Source organism: Narcine bancroftii, chromosome 1 (assembly GCF_036971445.1).
Source record: "Narcine bancroftii isolate sNarBan1 chromosome 1, sNarBan1.hap1, whole genome shotgun sequence".
NCBI classification, from domain to species: Eukaryota; Metazoa; Chordata; class Chondrichthyes; order Torpediniformes; family Narcinidae; genus Narcine; species Narcine bancroftii.
The window spans coordinates 466,091,015-466,107,368 of record NC_091469.1 but is presented as its reverse complement, the minus strand read 5'-3'; the positions used below and the strand labels follow the sequence as shown (position 1 = coordinate 466,107,368).

Below are 16,354 nucleotides of genomic sequence, written 5' to 3'. Positions count from 1 at the left end.
GCTTGGACTGCTGCCAGGTCAATACTGGAATACAGACGTTCTCCACCGACCATAGGACCTGATTTGCATAGTAAAGCAGTTCCACCACTCTGAGTTGGGAGGGCCGCTTGCTCTTTACAAGTTGGTCTGAGAATGTGTATTGCATGCAGACATCACGCCCTCCCTTTCTGCTAATAGTAACAGCCACTGCTCACTTCTTAGATACACAGCTGTATGTTGAATTTCTCTTCTTCTTGTAGTGGCTTCATCGACTCAAAGCTGGTTCAATAGCCTTAGCCTGGTTGCTGTTAAAACACTCAATCAATTATTCAATTTGCAAGCACAAATTATATCAGTGCAATTCTCAAACCATGCTCTCTACAAACATCAATCTCTTTAGTCATTGTTTCACATCTGATCCAACACAAAGCCTCCGTTGTCCCACTCAAAGGATTATTGTTGCTTCAATGAACTTCATATTTGGTTTTAGTGCACCCATGTCTCGAATAGATGAGAAGTATTTCCCTCAGTAGCAACCTGCACCGATCCAGATAGTTGCTGGGGGAATTTCTGCTTGGCTTGGCCTCCATTTGCTTCAAATCAAGGTTTAATTAATAATAATTTCCAACTATTCAAAGCATGGAGAGTAATGGGAACAAATCTCAATGCTGATGCCCCAGGAAGCCTGGTTATAAATATCAGATTAATAAGAAATTGATTATAAAATTGTATTCAACGGTCACCACAAAATGCAAACGGGCCAGTGGAAAGAAGCACTTTAGCAGAAAAACAGATGAAGGATTGATTTGACAATTCATTTTTGCCTTCAATCTGCTTGTCACGCCTTTCGTTGGGCCAACAGCTTATGAGCGAATGACTTTCAGCGACAGCTTAAGAACTGGAGAATTCCATCAGGTGAGGAGCTACTGGCCTTTGCGTGGCTAGAAACCTCTTCTGCTGTGATGGGTGAGATGAGGCAATGACATGGGAGCTGTCTTCTAAAGAAATGGAGAAACTTTGAGGTTAGCTTTTATTTTTCTTTTCCTTTACCGAAGTCTGAGCGGATGTCCCTACGCAGCGGGCAAAAACTGATCTTGTTCCGCAGGCTTCTTCACCCATGTGCCCAAGTCAGACTCCTGCAATGCCTTGAACAGCTGCTGCTTGGCTGCCTGGTAGTTCTCCGCTGTCAGTTTGGCTTCGCAGTACATGGATGGCGTTTCCCGAAGGCTTGAAGCTCGTGTACTCAGCTGCAGGGGAGAGGGAAAAAAAAACCCCAAAGTGAATGACCCACCACTCACAGGAGACTCTGTGTCATTTCCACATTACCTTTTTAGGAGTAAGTTTCATTCCTCACTCACTTTGTTGCATCCCATTGCAAAGATTGGAAAATCAAAGTAACAGTGAGGCTCCTGGTATCCTGGAAAGTTTCAGTGGCAGGTAGATACTAAAACTAGTGCTCCATCCATCCTTCTAATTAAGGGAGAACACAATGAAAGGGTGGCCTGGTTAGTGTAGCAGTTACAGCGCCTGCAACTGGGATCGGGGCTTAAATCCCATGCTGTCTGTAAGGAGTTTGCATGCTCTCCCTATGCCTGTGTGGGTTCCAATTGGGTGCCCTGTCTTCCTCCCAGCATTCAAAAATGTACTAGGGATTGTAGGCCAGTTGAGTGTAATTGGGTGGCACAGGCGCGTCGGCTGAAAGGGTCTGCTACTGTGTTGTATGTCTAAAATAAAATAAGAACAGGAGAGGGCTTCTCACCCACCCCCCCAACCACCCCCTTCCCTTGTACTTCATATGGGCTGTGGGTGAACTTGAGTTGAAGTACATCCAAAGTAAAAATGCTCCTTCTCCCTCGAATGTTCAAAAATTAACATTTGAAACCTTAGGTATTTAAAGAGTCGGGAATGAACCAATTGGAGGGGAATGCTGCAGGGATGTGGGGTCAGCTAGTGACTATTAATTTACTTCTGCATGTGTGGAAGTCCACGCTGCTGAAGATCCAGCTGCGCTGGGTGGGTCACGTCTCCAGAATGGAGGACCATCACCTTCCAAAGATCGTGTTATATGGCGAGCTCTCCACTGGCCACCGTGACAGAGGTGCACCAAAGAAGAGGTACAAGGACTGCCTAAAGAAATCTCTTGGTGCCTGCCACATTGACCACCGCCAGTGGGCTGATATCACCTCAAACCGTGCATCTTGGCGCCTCACAGTTCGGCGGGCAGCAACCTCCTTTGAAGAAGACCGCAGAGCCCACCTCACTGACAAAAGACAAAGGAGGAAAAACCCAACACCCAACCCCAACCAACCAATTTTCCCCTGCAACCGCTGCAACCGTGTCTGCCTGTCCCGCATCGGACTTGTCAGCCACAATCGAGCCTGCAGCTGACGTGGATTTTTACCCCCTCCATAAATCTTCGTCCGCGAAGCCAAGCCAAAGAAAGAAGAAGAATGTGTGTTTACTGTGGCCCCCTAAAAGTGGTCAGACTCAATTCCTGTTCACATCCTGGACTGTCGATTTACAATCTCCCCAGTTAATGGGATGGTAGGCAATGGTAGATCCAGATTATTTTACCACAGACAATGCCGGTGGTGTTTAGGACCTCCTCCTAAAGAACCTGAGACTCCCATATTTATTTTTATTTGTCCTGTATATGTATTGTTTGTCTGTATGTGTGTTATGTCTAGTTGTGTGTCTGTGGGTTTTGCCCTGAGGACCAGAGAACTTGTGCAATCAAATGACAATAAATGCATAACAATCCCATGCTCTGTTGCCAATGGACCTGCATTAATTCAGGATCTCTTAAATGCCTAGATAATATTTCTCCGTTAACTTGTGGTTGATGCTGGGGAGGTGAGTGTGGGGGTGGGGAGGTGGTTAGCTAAAGATGACAGAACAACATCAGTCAGGAGAGGGAATGGTGAGTCTCTCAGCTGGTAGAACAGTCGAGAAAAATTTAACACAACGCACAAGCTGGAAGTTGGACTAGTGAGCAGCTTGTGAGAAAGATGCTAAGAATATTTTATAATGCAAGTTAAGATTTTGTCTGGCGAATAGGTGTGAAGGCATGAAACAAAGCCTAGTCCTTATTTATTGCGTGGACAACCAGGCAATTGGTAACTAGTTTGAACTGGTTAATTAAAGTCAAGTTATTCAAAATTAATTGCCCTTGGAAAAATAACTCTGTGGCCCAGTACAAAGCGCAGCGTGTTTTTAGCCCAGTGTTTTTAGCCCAGTGTTTTTAGCCCAGTGTCCATTGCTCAGTGGGCTATAGGGCAATGATGACAAAATTAAATATGTTGACTGAATTAGAAATAGAATTACTTTAATTTCAGCCTGGTGGGGCTTCTGATGTGTTGAATCTGTAGTCAGGGTAAGATGATGGAAAATGCTGCGATAATCATGTTTGCATGTCAAGTATCTTCAGCTGGTCTCCATGTGTCAAGGAGGGGATAAATTTCTTGGATAGATTTTTCCAGGAAGTGTAAGGTAAAACATCATGAGATGGGAATGTGTAAGGAGTTACCCTGTGCAGGGCTGTAACAAGATGTGAATGCATCCTTGTACTTACAAGATAAGAGAGACATTGATGGATTGAGAGGCAGGAAGCTAGCAGGGAAAGGATAGCAACAGTTTTAGTCATTGGACAAGTAATGATATGATGATGTTCTAAGCACATATCCAAGGGTATAAAAAATCACCATTTTGCTGATAACGGCAGAATGCATTCTCCGACTAACATGGTTAGTTGCAAGTGTTACAATCCGGTAATAAAGAACAAAGAACCCTGATTTCGACTCAGTCTGGTGTTAGTCTCACTCATTCATGAACAAAGCAGACCTAACAGAAGCCATCACACCCCTTGGATTAATTACAGTAATAAGAGTTGGGACTGACTTCGAGTGAGACCAGGATAAGGACTAAGAAGTTTATTTCAGCCTTTATGGATGTGAGCATGCCCCATGGGGATGGTGGAGTTAGTTTGAGACCACAAGAGTTCCAGATAACTCAAACTAAAGAATGGCACTAAGATCAGATAGGAGAAGACTCTAATTCAGAAATTCAAGTAGAATCAGGTTTTCTAGCACCAAGAAAGAACAAGAGGCAGAAATCATTGCTGGGAGGAGAAAAGAAGCTCCGAGTTGTAGAAAGTATGAGTCAGAAAATTCAGAGCGTATATAATAAGGGCAAACTACATATTAACTGAATAAACAATAGCAATAAGATTGAGAAGGATGAACTATAGTGTGTATAATTGATGGTCTGTGGAAAAACCAACAAATAACACTTTTAAACCTAGTATTATTTAATGATGAAATATCAGTTGATTTAGTAATTCATGATTGTTCACAGTTTCATATTAAGTTTGAACTAATACTAGGAGTGGGTGAAATATTAGGAGTGGTTGTAATATGAGGAGTGGGTGTAATATTAGGGGAGGGTATAATACTAGCAATGGGTATAATACTAGGAGAGGGTGTAATACTAGGAGTGGGTGTAATACTAGGGGTGGGTATAAATTTTGAGTTGTTATAAAACTAGAAGCAGTAATAATATTAGGAGTAGGTGTAATACTAGGAGTGGGTGTAATAATAGGAGTGAGTGTAATACTAGGAGTTGGTGTAATACTAGGAGTTGATGTAATACTTGGAGTGGTTGTAATACTAGGAGTGGGTGTAATACTAGGAGTAGGTGTAATACTAGGAATGGGTGTAATACTAGGAGTGGGTGTAACACTAGGAGTGGGTGTAATTCTAGGAGTAGGTGTAATACTAGGAGTTGGTGTAATACTAGGAGTTGGTGTAATACTTGGAGTGGTTGTAATACTAGGAGTGGGTGTAATACTAGGAGTGGGTGTAACACTAGGAGTGGGTGTAATACTAGGAGTTGGTGTAATACTAGGAGTGGGTGTAATACTAGGAGTAGGTGTAATACTACGAGTTGGTGTAATACTAGGAGTGGGTGTAATACTAGGAGTGGGTGTAAAAATAGGAGTGAGTGTAATACTAGGAGTTGGTGTAATACTAGGAGTTGGTGTAATACTAGGAGTTGGTGTAATACTTGGAGTGGTTGTAATACTAGGAGTGGGTGTAATACTAGGAGTAGGTGTAATACTAGCAATGGGTGTAATACTAGGAGTGGGTGTAACACTAGGAGTGGGTGTAATTCTAGGAGTAGGTGTAATACTAGGAGTTGGTGTAATACTAGGAGTTGGTGTAATACTTGGAGTGGTTGTAATACTAGGAGTGGGTGTAATACTAGGAGTAGGTGTAATACTAGGAATGGGTGTAATACTAGGAGTGGGTGTAACACTAGGAGTGGGTGTAATACTAGGAGTAGGTGTAATACTAGGAGTTGGTGTAATACTAGGAGTGGGTGTAATACTAGGAGTAGGTGTAATACTAGGAGTTGGTGTAATACTAGGAGTGGGTGTAATACTAGGAGTGGGTGTAATAATAAGAGTGAGTGTAATACTAGGAGTTGGTGTAATACTAGGAGTTGGTGTAATACTTGGAGTGGTTGTAATACTAGGAGTAGGTGTAATACTAGGAATGGGTGTAATACTAGGAGTGGGTGTAACACTAGGAGTAGGTGTAATACTAGGAGTAGGTGTAATACTAGGAGTTGGTGTAATACTAGGAGTGGGTGTAATACTAGGAGTTGGTGTAATACTAGGAGTGGGTGTAATACTAGGAGTTGGTGTAATACTAGGAGTGGGTGTAATACTTGGAGTGCGTGTAATACTAGGAGTGGGTGTAATACTAGGAGTAGGTGTAATACTAGGAATGGGTGTAATACTAGGAGTGGGTGTAACACTAGGAGTGGGTGTAATACTAGGAGTAGGTGTAATACTAGGAGTTGGTGTAATACTAGGAGTGGGTGTAATACTAGGAGTAGGTGTAATACTAGGAGTTGGTGTAATACTAGGAGTGGGTGTAATACTTGGAGTGCGTGTAATACTAGGAGTGGGTGTAATACTAGGAGTGGGTGTAATACTAGGAGTGCGTGTAATACTATGAGTGGGTTTAATATTAGGTGTGGGTGTAATACTAGGAGTGGGTGTAATACTAGGAGTGAGTGTAATACTAGGAGTTGGTGTAATACTTGGATTGGGTGTAATACTAGGAGTGGGTGTAATACTAGGAGTGGGTGTAATACTAGGGGTGGGTATGATATTAAGTGTGGTTATAATATTAGAAGTGGGAGTATTTCTAGTAGTGGGAGTAATACTAGGAGTGAGTGTAATACTAGGAGTGAGTGTAATACTAGGAGTTGGTGTAATACTAGGAGTTGGTGTAATACTAGGAGTTAGTGTAATACTTGGAGTGGTTGTAATACTAGGAGTGGGTGTAATACTAGGAGTGGGTGTAATACTAGGAGTGGGTATAATACTAGGAGTGGGTGTAATACTAGAAGTGGGTGTAATATTTGGACAGGGTTTAAAACTTGGAATGGGTGTAAAACTAAGAGTGGGTGTAATACTAGGAGTGGGTGTAATACTGGGAGTGGGTATAATACTAGGAGTGGGTGTAATACTTAGAGTGGGTGTAATACTAGAAGTGGGTGTAATATTAGGAGTGGGTGTAATACTAGGAGCGGTAATAATAGGAGTGGTTGTAATACTTGGAGTGGGTGTAATACTAGGAGTGGGTGTAACATTAGGAGTGGGTGTAATACTAGGAATGTGTGTAATACTAGGAGTGGTTGTAATATGAGGAGAGGGTGTAATACTAGGAGTGGGTGCAATACTAGGAGTGGTTATAATATTAGGAGTGGGTGTGGATTTCTTGGAGTGGGTGTAATACTAGGAGTGGGTATAATATAAGGAGTGGTTATAATATACGGAGTGGGTGTAAAACTAGGAGTGGGAGAAATACTAGGAGTGGGTATAATATTAGGAGTGGGTGTAATACTAGGAGTGGGTGTAATACTAGGAGTGGATGTAATACTAGGAGTGGGTATAATATTAGGAGTGGGTGAAATACTAGGAGTGGGTGTAATACTAGGAGTGGGTGTAATACTAGGAGTGGTTGTAATATGAGGAGAGGGTGTAATACTAGGAGTGGGTGTAATTCTAGGATTGGTTATAATATGAGGAGTGGTTATAATATTAGGAGTGGGTGTGGATTTCTTGGAGTGGGTGTAATACTAGGAGTGGGTGTAATACTAGGAGTGGGTATAATATTAGGGATGGGTATAATACTAGGAGTGGGTGTAATACTTAGAGTGGGTGTAATACTAGAAGTGGGTGTAATATTAGGAGTGGGTATAATATTAGGGATGGGTATAATACTAGGAGTGGGTGTAATACTTAGAGTGGGTATAATACTAGGAGTGGGTGTAATACTAGGAGTGGGTATAATATTAGGGATGGGTATAATACTAGGAGTGGGTGTAATACTTAGAGTGGGTGTAATACTAGAAGTGGGTGTAATATTAGGAGTGAGTGTAATACTAGGAGTGGGTGTAATACTTGGAGTGGGTGTAATACTAGGAGTGGGTGTAACACTAGGAGTGGTTATAATATGAGGAGTGGTTATAATATTAGGAGTGGGTGTGGATTTCTTGGAATGGGTGTAATACTAGGAGTGGGTTTAATATTAGGGATGGGTATAATACTAGGTGTGGGTGTAATACTAGGAGTGGGTGTAATTCTTGGAGTGGGTGTAATACTAGGAGTGGGTGTAATACTAGGAGTGGGTGAATTACTAGGAGTGGGTATAATATTAGGGATGGGTATAATACTAGGAGTGGGTGTAATACTAGGAGTGGTAATAATAGGAGTGGGTGTAATACTTGGAGTGGGTGTAATGGAGTGGGTGTAATACTAGAAGTGGGTGTAATACTAGGAGTGGGTGTAATACTAGGAGTGGGTGTAATACTAGGAGTGGTTGTAATATGAGGAGAGGGTGTAATACTAGGAGTGGGTGTAATACTAGGAGTGGTTGTAATACTAGGAGTGGTTGTAATATGAGGAGAGGATGTAATACTAGGAGTGGGTGTAATACTTGGAGTGGGTTTAATACTAGGAGTGGGTGTAATACTTGGAGTGCGTGTAATACTTGGAGTGGGTGTAATACTACGAGTGCGTGTAATACTAGGAGTGGGTGTAATACTAGGAGTGGGTGTTATACTAGGAGTGGGTGTAATACTTGGACTGGCTTTAATACTTGGAGTGGGTGTAATACTAGGAGTGGGTGTAATATTAGGAGTGGGTGTAATACTAGGAGTGGGTGTAATACTAGGAGTGTGTGTAATCTTAGGAGTGGGTGTAATACTAGGAGTGGGTGTAATACTTAGAGTGGGTGTAATACTAGAAGTGGGTGTAATACTAGGAGCGGTAATAATAGGAGTGGGTGTAATACTTGGAGTGGGTGTAATACTTGGAGTGGGTGTAATACTAGGAGTGGGTGTAACACTAGGAGTGGGTGTAATACTAGGAGTGCGTATAATACTAGGAGTGGTTATAATATGAGGAGTGGTTATAATATTAGGAGTGGGTGTGGATTTCTTGGAGTGGGTGTAATACTAGGAGTGTGTATATTATAAGGAGTGGGTATAATATACGGAGTGGGTGTAATACTAGGAGTGGGTATAATATTAGGGATGGGTATAATACTAGGAGTGGGTGTAATACTAGGAGTGGGTTTAATACTAGGAGTGGGTGTAATACTAGGAGTGGTTGTAATACTAGGAGTGGTTGTAATATGAGGAGAGTGTGTAATACTAGGAGTGGGTGTAATACTGGGAGTGGTTATAATATGAGGAGTGGTTATAATATTAGGTGTGGGTGTAATACTTGGAGTGGGTGTAATTCTTGGAGTGGGTGTAATACTAGGAGTGGGTGTAATACTAGAGGTGGTTGTAATATTAGGAGTGGGTGTAATACTACAAGTGGGTGTAATACTAGGTGGGTGTAATGCTAGAAGTAGGTGTAATATTAGGAGTGGGTGTAATACTAGGTGCGGTAATAATAGGAGTGGGTGTAATACTTGGAGTGGGTGTAATGGAGTGGGTGTAATACTAGGAGTGGGTGTAATACTAGGAGTGGGTGTAATACTAGGAGTGGTTGTAATATGAGGAGAGGGTGTAATACTAGGAGTGGGTGTAATACTAGGAGTGGTTGTAATACTAGGAGTGGTTGTAATATGAGGAGAGGGTGTAATACTAGGAGTGGGTGTAATACTAGGAGTGGTTATAATATGAGGAATGGTTATAATATTACGTGTGGGTGTAATACTTGGAGTGGGTGTAATTCTTGGAGTGGGTGTAATACTAGGAGTGGGTGTAATATTAGGAGTGGGTGTAATACTAGGAGTGGGTGAAATACTAGGAGTGGGTATAATATTAGGGGAGGGTATAATACTAGGAGTGGGTGTAATACTAGGAGTGGGTGTAATACTAGGTGTGGGTGTAATACTAGAAGTGTGTGTAATACTAGGAGTGTGTGTAATACTACGAGTTGGTGTAATACTAGGAGTGGGTGTAATACTAGGTGTGGATGTAATACTAGGAATGGTTGTAATACTAGGTGTGGCTGTAATACTAGGAGTGGGTGTAATACTTGGAGCGGGTGTAATACTAGGAGCGGGTGAAATACTTGGAATGGGTGTAATATGGAGTGGATGTAATACTTGGATTGTGTGGAATTCTAGGAGTGGTTGTAATACTAGGAGTGGGTGTAATGCTTGGAGTGGGTGTAATTCTAGGAGTGGGTGTAATACTTGGACTGGGTGTAATACTAGGTGTGGATGTAATACTAGGAGTGGGTGTAATACTTGGAGTGGGTGTAATACTTGGAGTGGGTGTAATACTTGGAGTGGGTGAAATACTTGGAGTGGGTGTAATACTAGGAGTGGGTGTAATTCTTGGAGTGGGTGTAATATTAGGAGTGGGTATAATACTTGGAGTCGGTGTAATACTTGGAGTGGGAGTAATACTTGGAGTGGGTGTAATACTTGGAGTGGGTGTAATACTAGGAGTGGGTGTAATTCTTGGAGTGGGTGTAATACTAGGAGTGGGTGTAATACTATGGCTCCTAGAACGCTTCCACCAGCGTTGACTCCGCTCCATCCTCAACATTCATTGGAGCGCTTTCATCCCTAATGTCGAAGTACTCGAGATGGCAGAGGTCGACAGCATCGAGTTCACGCTGCTGAAGATCCATCTGAGCTGGGTGGGTCACGTCTCCAGAATGGAGGACCATCGCCTTCCCAAGATCGTATTATATGGCGAGCTCTCCACTGGCCACCGTGACAGAGGTGCACCAAAGGAAAGGTACAAGGACTGCCTAAAGAAATCTCTTGGTGCCTGCCCCATTGACTACCGCCAGTGGGCTGATCTCGCCTCAAACCGTGCATCTTGGCACCTCACAGTTTGGCGGGCAGCAACCTCCTTTGAAGAAGACCGCAGAGCCCACCTCACTGACAAAAGGCAAAGGAGGAATAACCCAACACCCAACCCCAACCCACCAATTTTCCCCTGCATCCGCTGCAACCGTGTCTGCCTGTCCCGCATCGGACTTGTCAGCCACAAACGAGCCTGCAGCTGACGTGGACATTTACCCCCTCCATAAATCTTCGTCCGCGAAGCCAAGCCAAAGAAGAATACTAGGAATGGGCATAGTATTCGTGGTGGATATAATACTTGTGGTGGGTCTAATTCTTGGTGTGGGTGTATTATCACTTTGTGTGTAATTCTAGGATTGATTATAATACTAGAATATGGTACTATACTAGGAATGACTGTAATACTAGTATTGGATATGGTCAACATGGATTTATAAATGATAAAGTATGTTTTATATATCTGTTGGAATTTTTGTTAAGGTCCTAACTAGCCGGATAGTCGAGGATGAATTGAGTCCTTTATCACATTTGGACTCTCAGACCTTAAAGTACATGAATTTGTGGAAATATATTGGTTAAACGGCAGAAAGTGGAGTCTGATGTTAATGGGTCCTATTTGCATTGGAAAACGATTTTGGGATGTCACTGAGATAAGAACTAAGGTCCCAGCTGATCACAATCCACTTCAATGATTTAGGTGAGGTGATCGTGAAATATATTCAAATTTGCTGTTGATACAAATCTGCACATCAATGTTACTTATCACACGTCACGTTACTCATTATGCAATTTAATTATCATAAAGATAAGTAAACTGATCAGATTTTTAGTGTTTAGTCTATAAAATATTCCAAACAAATTTATGTGGCTTTAAATTATTATTCCCTAAAACAACCAACAGATGGAAAAAGGTAATGAATCCAAAATGAGAAGAGGAAGGAACCTCAGTAACTCATTAATCATTGCCAATGAATTGTTACTAACTAGTGATGATATTTACATATGTCTCCTGAACCACAGGGAATCTGTAAAACACAGAGCGCCTCTTATAATGTCAGCCAATTTCCCTAATGCCTGTGAAGGGAGATATCCTCACCTGCTATGGGCTTATATGCTGAGGAACTGACATCTGCAGGGTAATTAATATTTTCAGTGGCAAGTCCTTCACATCTAAAATTCCTCAGTGCAGATATTAGTTAACATGGTGGTTGGTATAAGATCTCTGACCCACGTTAAATGGCTTATGTGGTCCCTCACCATGTCATTAATGAAACCAATACCATTCAAAGATATTTAAAATCTAATTCTTTTCCCATCTTGAATTTAAATCAGAATTAAATTTTTAAAGGAATTAACATAATTTGTGGTATGTATATTCATTTTGCTTCAGTTAAAGATGCTTACCAACATACTTTCTGTGTAGAGGAAGGACACCTTCATTAACAGTCACTGTAATAAACCTTCATGGCTTACAAATCATACCCCTGTACAGTTAGCAAAAAAGGAAGGATAGCAAAGAGAAGATAGAGCTAAATCGTAATCAATGCGCCTGCAATCCAGTGACAAAAATAAATATCTTGATGGAAATTCACTTTAAAGTGCTTTTGTTTGTGAAGTTATTGTTTTTTTTTTGCCAAATTAGAACTGAAAGTATCTACAGGAGCTGCAATTGAATTAAAAAAAAATCAGAATTTGACCCAATGTTGTTTTTACTAGGAGATATTCAATCAATAGCTTTAAGATAGAAATTGCATATGTATCAAATTGAATTTTTGCGCTTATTATTGGCGGTTTCTAAAAAGCGTTTAGCTATTACATGGAAATCAGACATGAATTTAGGGATGAAAAGATGGCATAATGAAATTAAAGCCTGTATTCCTTTAGAAAAGATTATATATAATTCGAGAGATATTTTTTCTTTGCTAAAGTTTGGAGCCAATATTTGAAAATTATTAATGTTAAAATGTGGAGTCTCGGTCCGCTCTTGCTGCTCCTCCAGCCAAGAAGCTTTAAAGTTTTAAAATTGTTTGTATTAGATAATAATATCCTTTTTCTCTCTTTGTAGTTGGGGAAGGGGGGGGTGGGAGGGCATTAGTTGGGTGGTTGGGGGATTTTTTTTATATATAAAATTGATTACCGATAATCACATCATATATGTATCAAATTGTAGCTTCTTGACCAGCACTGAGGGAAAAATGGTATTGAAGGTTGAGCTGTAGTCTCTGAAGAGCAGCCATATGTATGAATTGCTGTTTTTGAGGTGATCCTGAGCTGAGTGGAGAGCCAGCGATATTGCATCTACTGTGGAGCCATTGTGATAATAGGTAAATTGATGCGGGTCCGAATCTTTGCTTAGGTATATGTTCATTCTGTCCACGACCAGGCTCTCAAAGCATTTCATCACAGTAAAAGTTAATGCTATTGGGCGAAAGTTGTTGAGGCAGCTCCCTCTGCTCTTCTGGGGCACCGGGATGATCGATGCCCTTTGGAAGCAGGTGGGAACCTCTGACTGCAGCAATGCGAGGTTTAAAATATCCATAAACACTCCATTTAGTTGGTTGGTGCAGATTTTCAGTTCCCTACCAGGTATATCACCAGGGCCTAATGCCTTGCAAGGGTTCACCTTCTTGTATGATGTTCTGACATCGTCTTCAGAGACAATGATCACATGGTCCTCAGCCTTTGCATGGATTCTATTAGGCACTGTTTGGTTCTTCTCAAAGTGGGCAGAGAAAGGGTAGTGAAGCATCGCAGCCATAATAATGAAACATAATACCACAGAAAGAAGCCACTTGTCCATCAAACCTAGTCTACTTTCTTCAGACTATAGACTTGTTCAGAGGCCTGCTCTTTCCTTCTTGTTAAGCTCAACAAATGATTTTTAAAATAAAAAAATAATTATACGTACAACATGGTAACAGGCCCTTCTGGCCCATGTCCCTATGCCGCCCCCAAATACACCAATTAACCCCATACATTTTTGAAAAGTGGGAGAAAACCAGAGCATTAAGGAAACCCATGCAGACACATGGAGAACGTACAAACTCCTTACAGACACCGCTGGATTTGAATTCGAGACACTGGCTCTGTAATAACCATACCATCCTCTAACCTGACCATGCCACACTATGTTCCTGTTAATGATGTTCCTATTCAGTTCCCTTGGGCTGCATTGATGTTCAAATGGACCCAAGGGTAGTGGGACACAAGTCAATGAAAGCCAATTTGCAGTAAATGATTCTGTTCACATTTATTAAGTGAACGTTGGAATATAACGGTAATGATGTCTCAATGCAATTATATTGGGCCTTGGTGAGACTGCATCAGGAGTATTGTATACAGTTTTGGTCTTGTTTCATAAAAAGCTTGAAGCTGTCATTAAAGATGAAATAGTGAAACTTTTGGAACGTAAGGGTTCAATCAGGCAGTCGCAGTATGACTTTAGAAAGGGAAGATCTTGTTTGACAAACTTGTTAGGATTCTTTGAGGATATAATGGGTGCGGTGGATAGAGGAGAACAGGTTGATGTTGTGTATTTGGATTTCCACAATGCGTTTGATAAGGTGCCACAGAAGAGATTTATCAGTAAGTTACAGGAAAGTGCAGTCCGGGGAAGTATATTGGCATGGATCGAAAATTGGTTGTCTGACAGGAGGCAGAGAGTTGGGATAAGTGGGAGTTTTTCAGGTTGGCAGAGAGTGGTAAGTGGGGTGCCGCGGGGGTCAGTGTTAGGTCCACAACTGTTCATCATTTACATTGATGACATGGAGGAGGGGACAAAATGTGGTGTAGCCAAGTTTGTGGATGACACCAAATTGAGTGGAAGAGCAAATTGTAATGAGGATGTGGAGAGTCTGCAGAGGGATATAGTTAAGCTGGATGAGTGGGCAAAGATTCTGGCAGATGGAGTACAAAGTTAGTAAGTGTGAGGTTATCCACTTTGGCAAGAAAAATAAAAGAGCTGAATATTATTTAAAGGGTGAAAAACTACAGCATACTGTTGTGCAGAGGGACTTGGGAGTGCTTGTGCATGAATCGCAAAAAGTTAGGTTGCAGGTGCAGCAGGTTATTAAGAAGGCAAATGGAATGTTGGCCTTCATCGCTAGAGGAATTGAATTCAGGAGTAGGGAGGTCATGTTGCAACTGTATAAGGTACTGGTGAGACTGCACCTGGAGTACTGTGTCCAGTTCTGGTCTCCATATTTGAGGAATGATATACTGGCTTTGGAGACGGTCCAGAAGAGGTTTACTAGGCTGATCCCTGGGATGAAGGGGTTGACTTATGATGAAAGATTAAATCGTCTAGGATTGTATTCGCTTGAGTTCAGAAGAATGAGAGGAGATCTTATAGAAACATATAGGATTATGAAGGGTATGGATAGGATAGATGTAGGAAGGTTTTTTGAGCTGGCTGGGGAAACTAAAATGAGAGGACACAGACTCAAGATTCGGGGGAGTAGATTTAGGATAGAGATGAGGAAAAATAGTTTTTCCCAGAGAGTAGTGAATGTTTGGAATTCTCTAACCAGGGAAGTGGTTGAGGCTGCTTCATTAAACATATTTAAAATTCGGTTAGATAAATTTTTACATGATAGAGGAATTAGGGGATATGGGGAGAAGGCAGGTAGATGGAGTTAGGTCATAAATTAGATCAGCCATGATCGTATTGAATGGCGGAGCAGGCTCGATGGGCCATTTTTGGCCTACTCCTGTTCCTACTTCCTATGTCCCTATGTTCCTATGTCTCTATGTTCCTATGTTTCTATGTTCCTATGTCCCTATGTTCCTATGTTTCTATGTTCCTATGTTCCTATGTTCCTATGTTTCTATGTTCCTATGTCCCTATGTTCCTATGTTTCTATGTTCCTATGTCCATATCAGAGTGGAAAACTGTGTGTGGAACCTAGAGAAATGGGGGAGATATTGAACAGTTTCTTTTCTTCGGTATTCACTAAGGAGAAGGATATTGGGAGATGTGGGATAAAAAAAAAAGCAAATTGGGTAAATATGGGGAATATAGAGATTACAAAAGGTGTAGTTTTAAGGCTTTTGAAGAATATAAAGGTGGATAAGTCTCCGGGACCAGACGGGATCTTCCCCAGGACATTGAGAGAAGTGAAGGAGGAAATAGCAGAGGCTCTGGCGGTAATTTTTCAAATGTCATTAGATATGGGGATAGTGCCGGAGGATTGGCGCATTGCGCATGTGGTTCCGTTATTTATTTAAAAAGGGTTCAAGGAGGAAGCCTGGCAACTATCGGCCTGTAAGTTTGACGTCTGTGGTAGGTAAATTAATGGAGAAAATTCTTAGAGATAGTACTTATAAACATCTGGATAGACAGGGTCTGATCAGGAGCACTCAACATGGATTTGTGGGAGGAAGGTCATGTTTGACCAATCTGATTGAATTTTTTGAAGAGGTGACTAGGAATGTGGATGAGGGTAGCGCAGTGGATGTTGTCTATATGGACTTCAGTAAGGCCTTCGATAAGGTACCACATGGAAGGTTAGTTAGGAAGGTGCAGTCTTTAGGTATAAATTTTGAGATAGTCAAATGGATTGAACATTGGCTGAAAGGGAGAGGCCAGAGAGTGGTAGTGGATAATTGTCTGTCAGGTTGGAGGCCGGTGACCAGTGGTGTGCCTCAAGGATCTGTATTGGGCCCATTGTTGTTCGTTATATACATTAATGATCTAGATGATGGGGTGGTGAATTGGATTAGTAAATATGCAGACGATACTAAGATAGGTGGAATAGTGGATAATGAAGAAGGTTTTCAAGGATTGCAGAGGGATTTGGGCTGCTTAGAAAAGTGGGCTGAAAAATGGCAGATGGAATTTAATGCTGATAAGTGTGAGGTGCTTCATTCTGGTAAGAAGAATCAGAATAGGACATACGTAGTAAATGGGAGAGCATTGATGAATACAGGAGCAGAAGGATTTAGGAGTAACGGTACATCGTTCCCTGAAGGTAGAAACTCACGTGAATAGGGTGGTGAAGAAGGCTTTTAGTATGCTGGCCTTTATC

At 41.5% G+C, this 16,354-nt stretch overlaps 1 protein-coding gene across 1 annotated transcript in view; it reads right to left on the bottom strand.

Moving 5' to 3' along the window:
• Window positions 1–372: 372 nt before the first annotated feature.
• adarb2 (adenosine deaminase RNA specific B2 (inactive)) overlaps window positions 373–16,354 on the bottom strand; it is an 837,813-nt gene continuing 821,831 nt past the window's right edge. Inside the window, 1 exon segment of the mRNA XM_069914681.1 lies at window positions 373–1,226. Within this exon segment, the coding sequence (XP_069770782.1) occupies window positions 1,050–1,226 (177 nt within the window). The 3' untranslated portion in view covers window positions 373–1,049.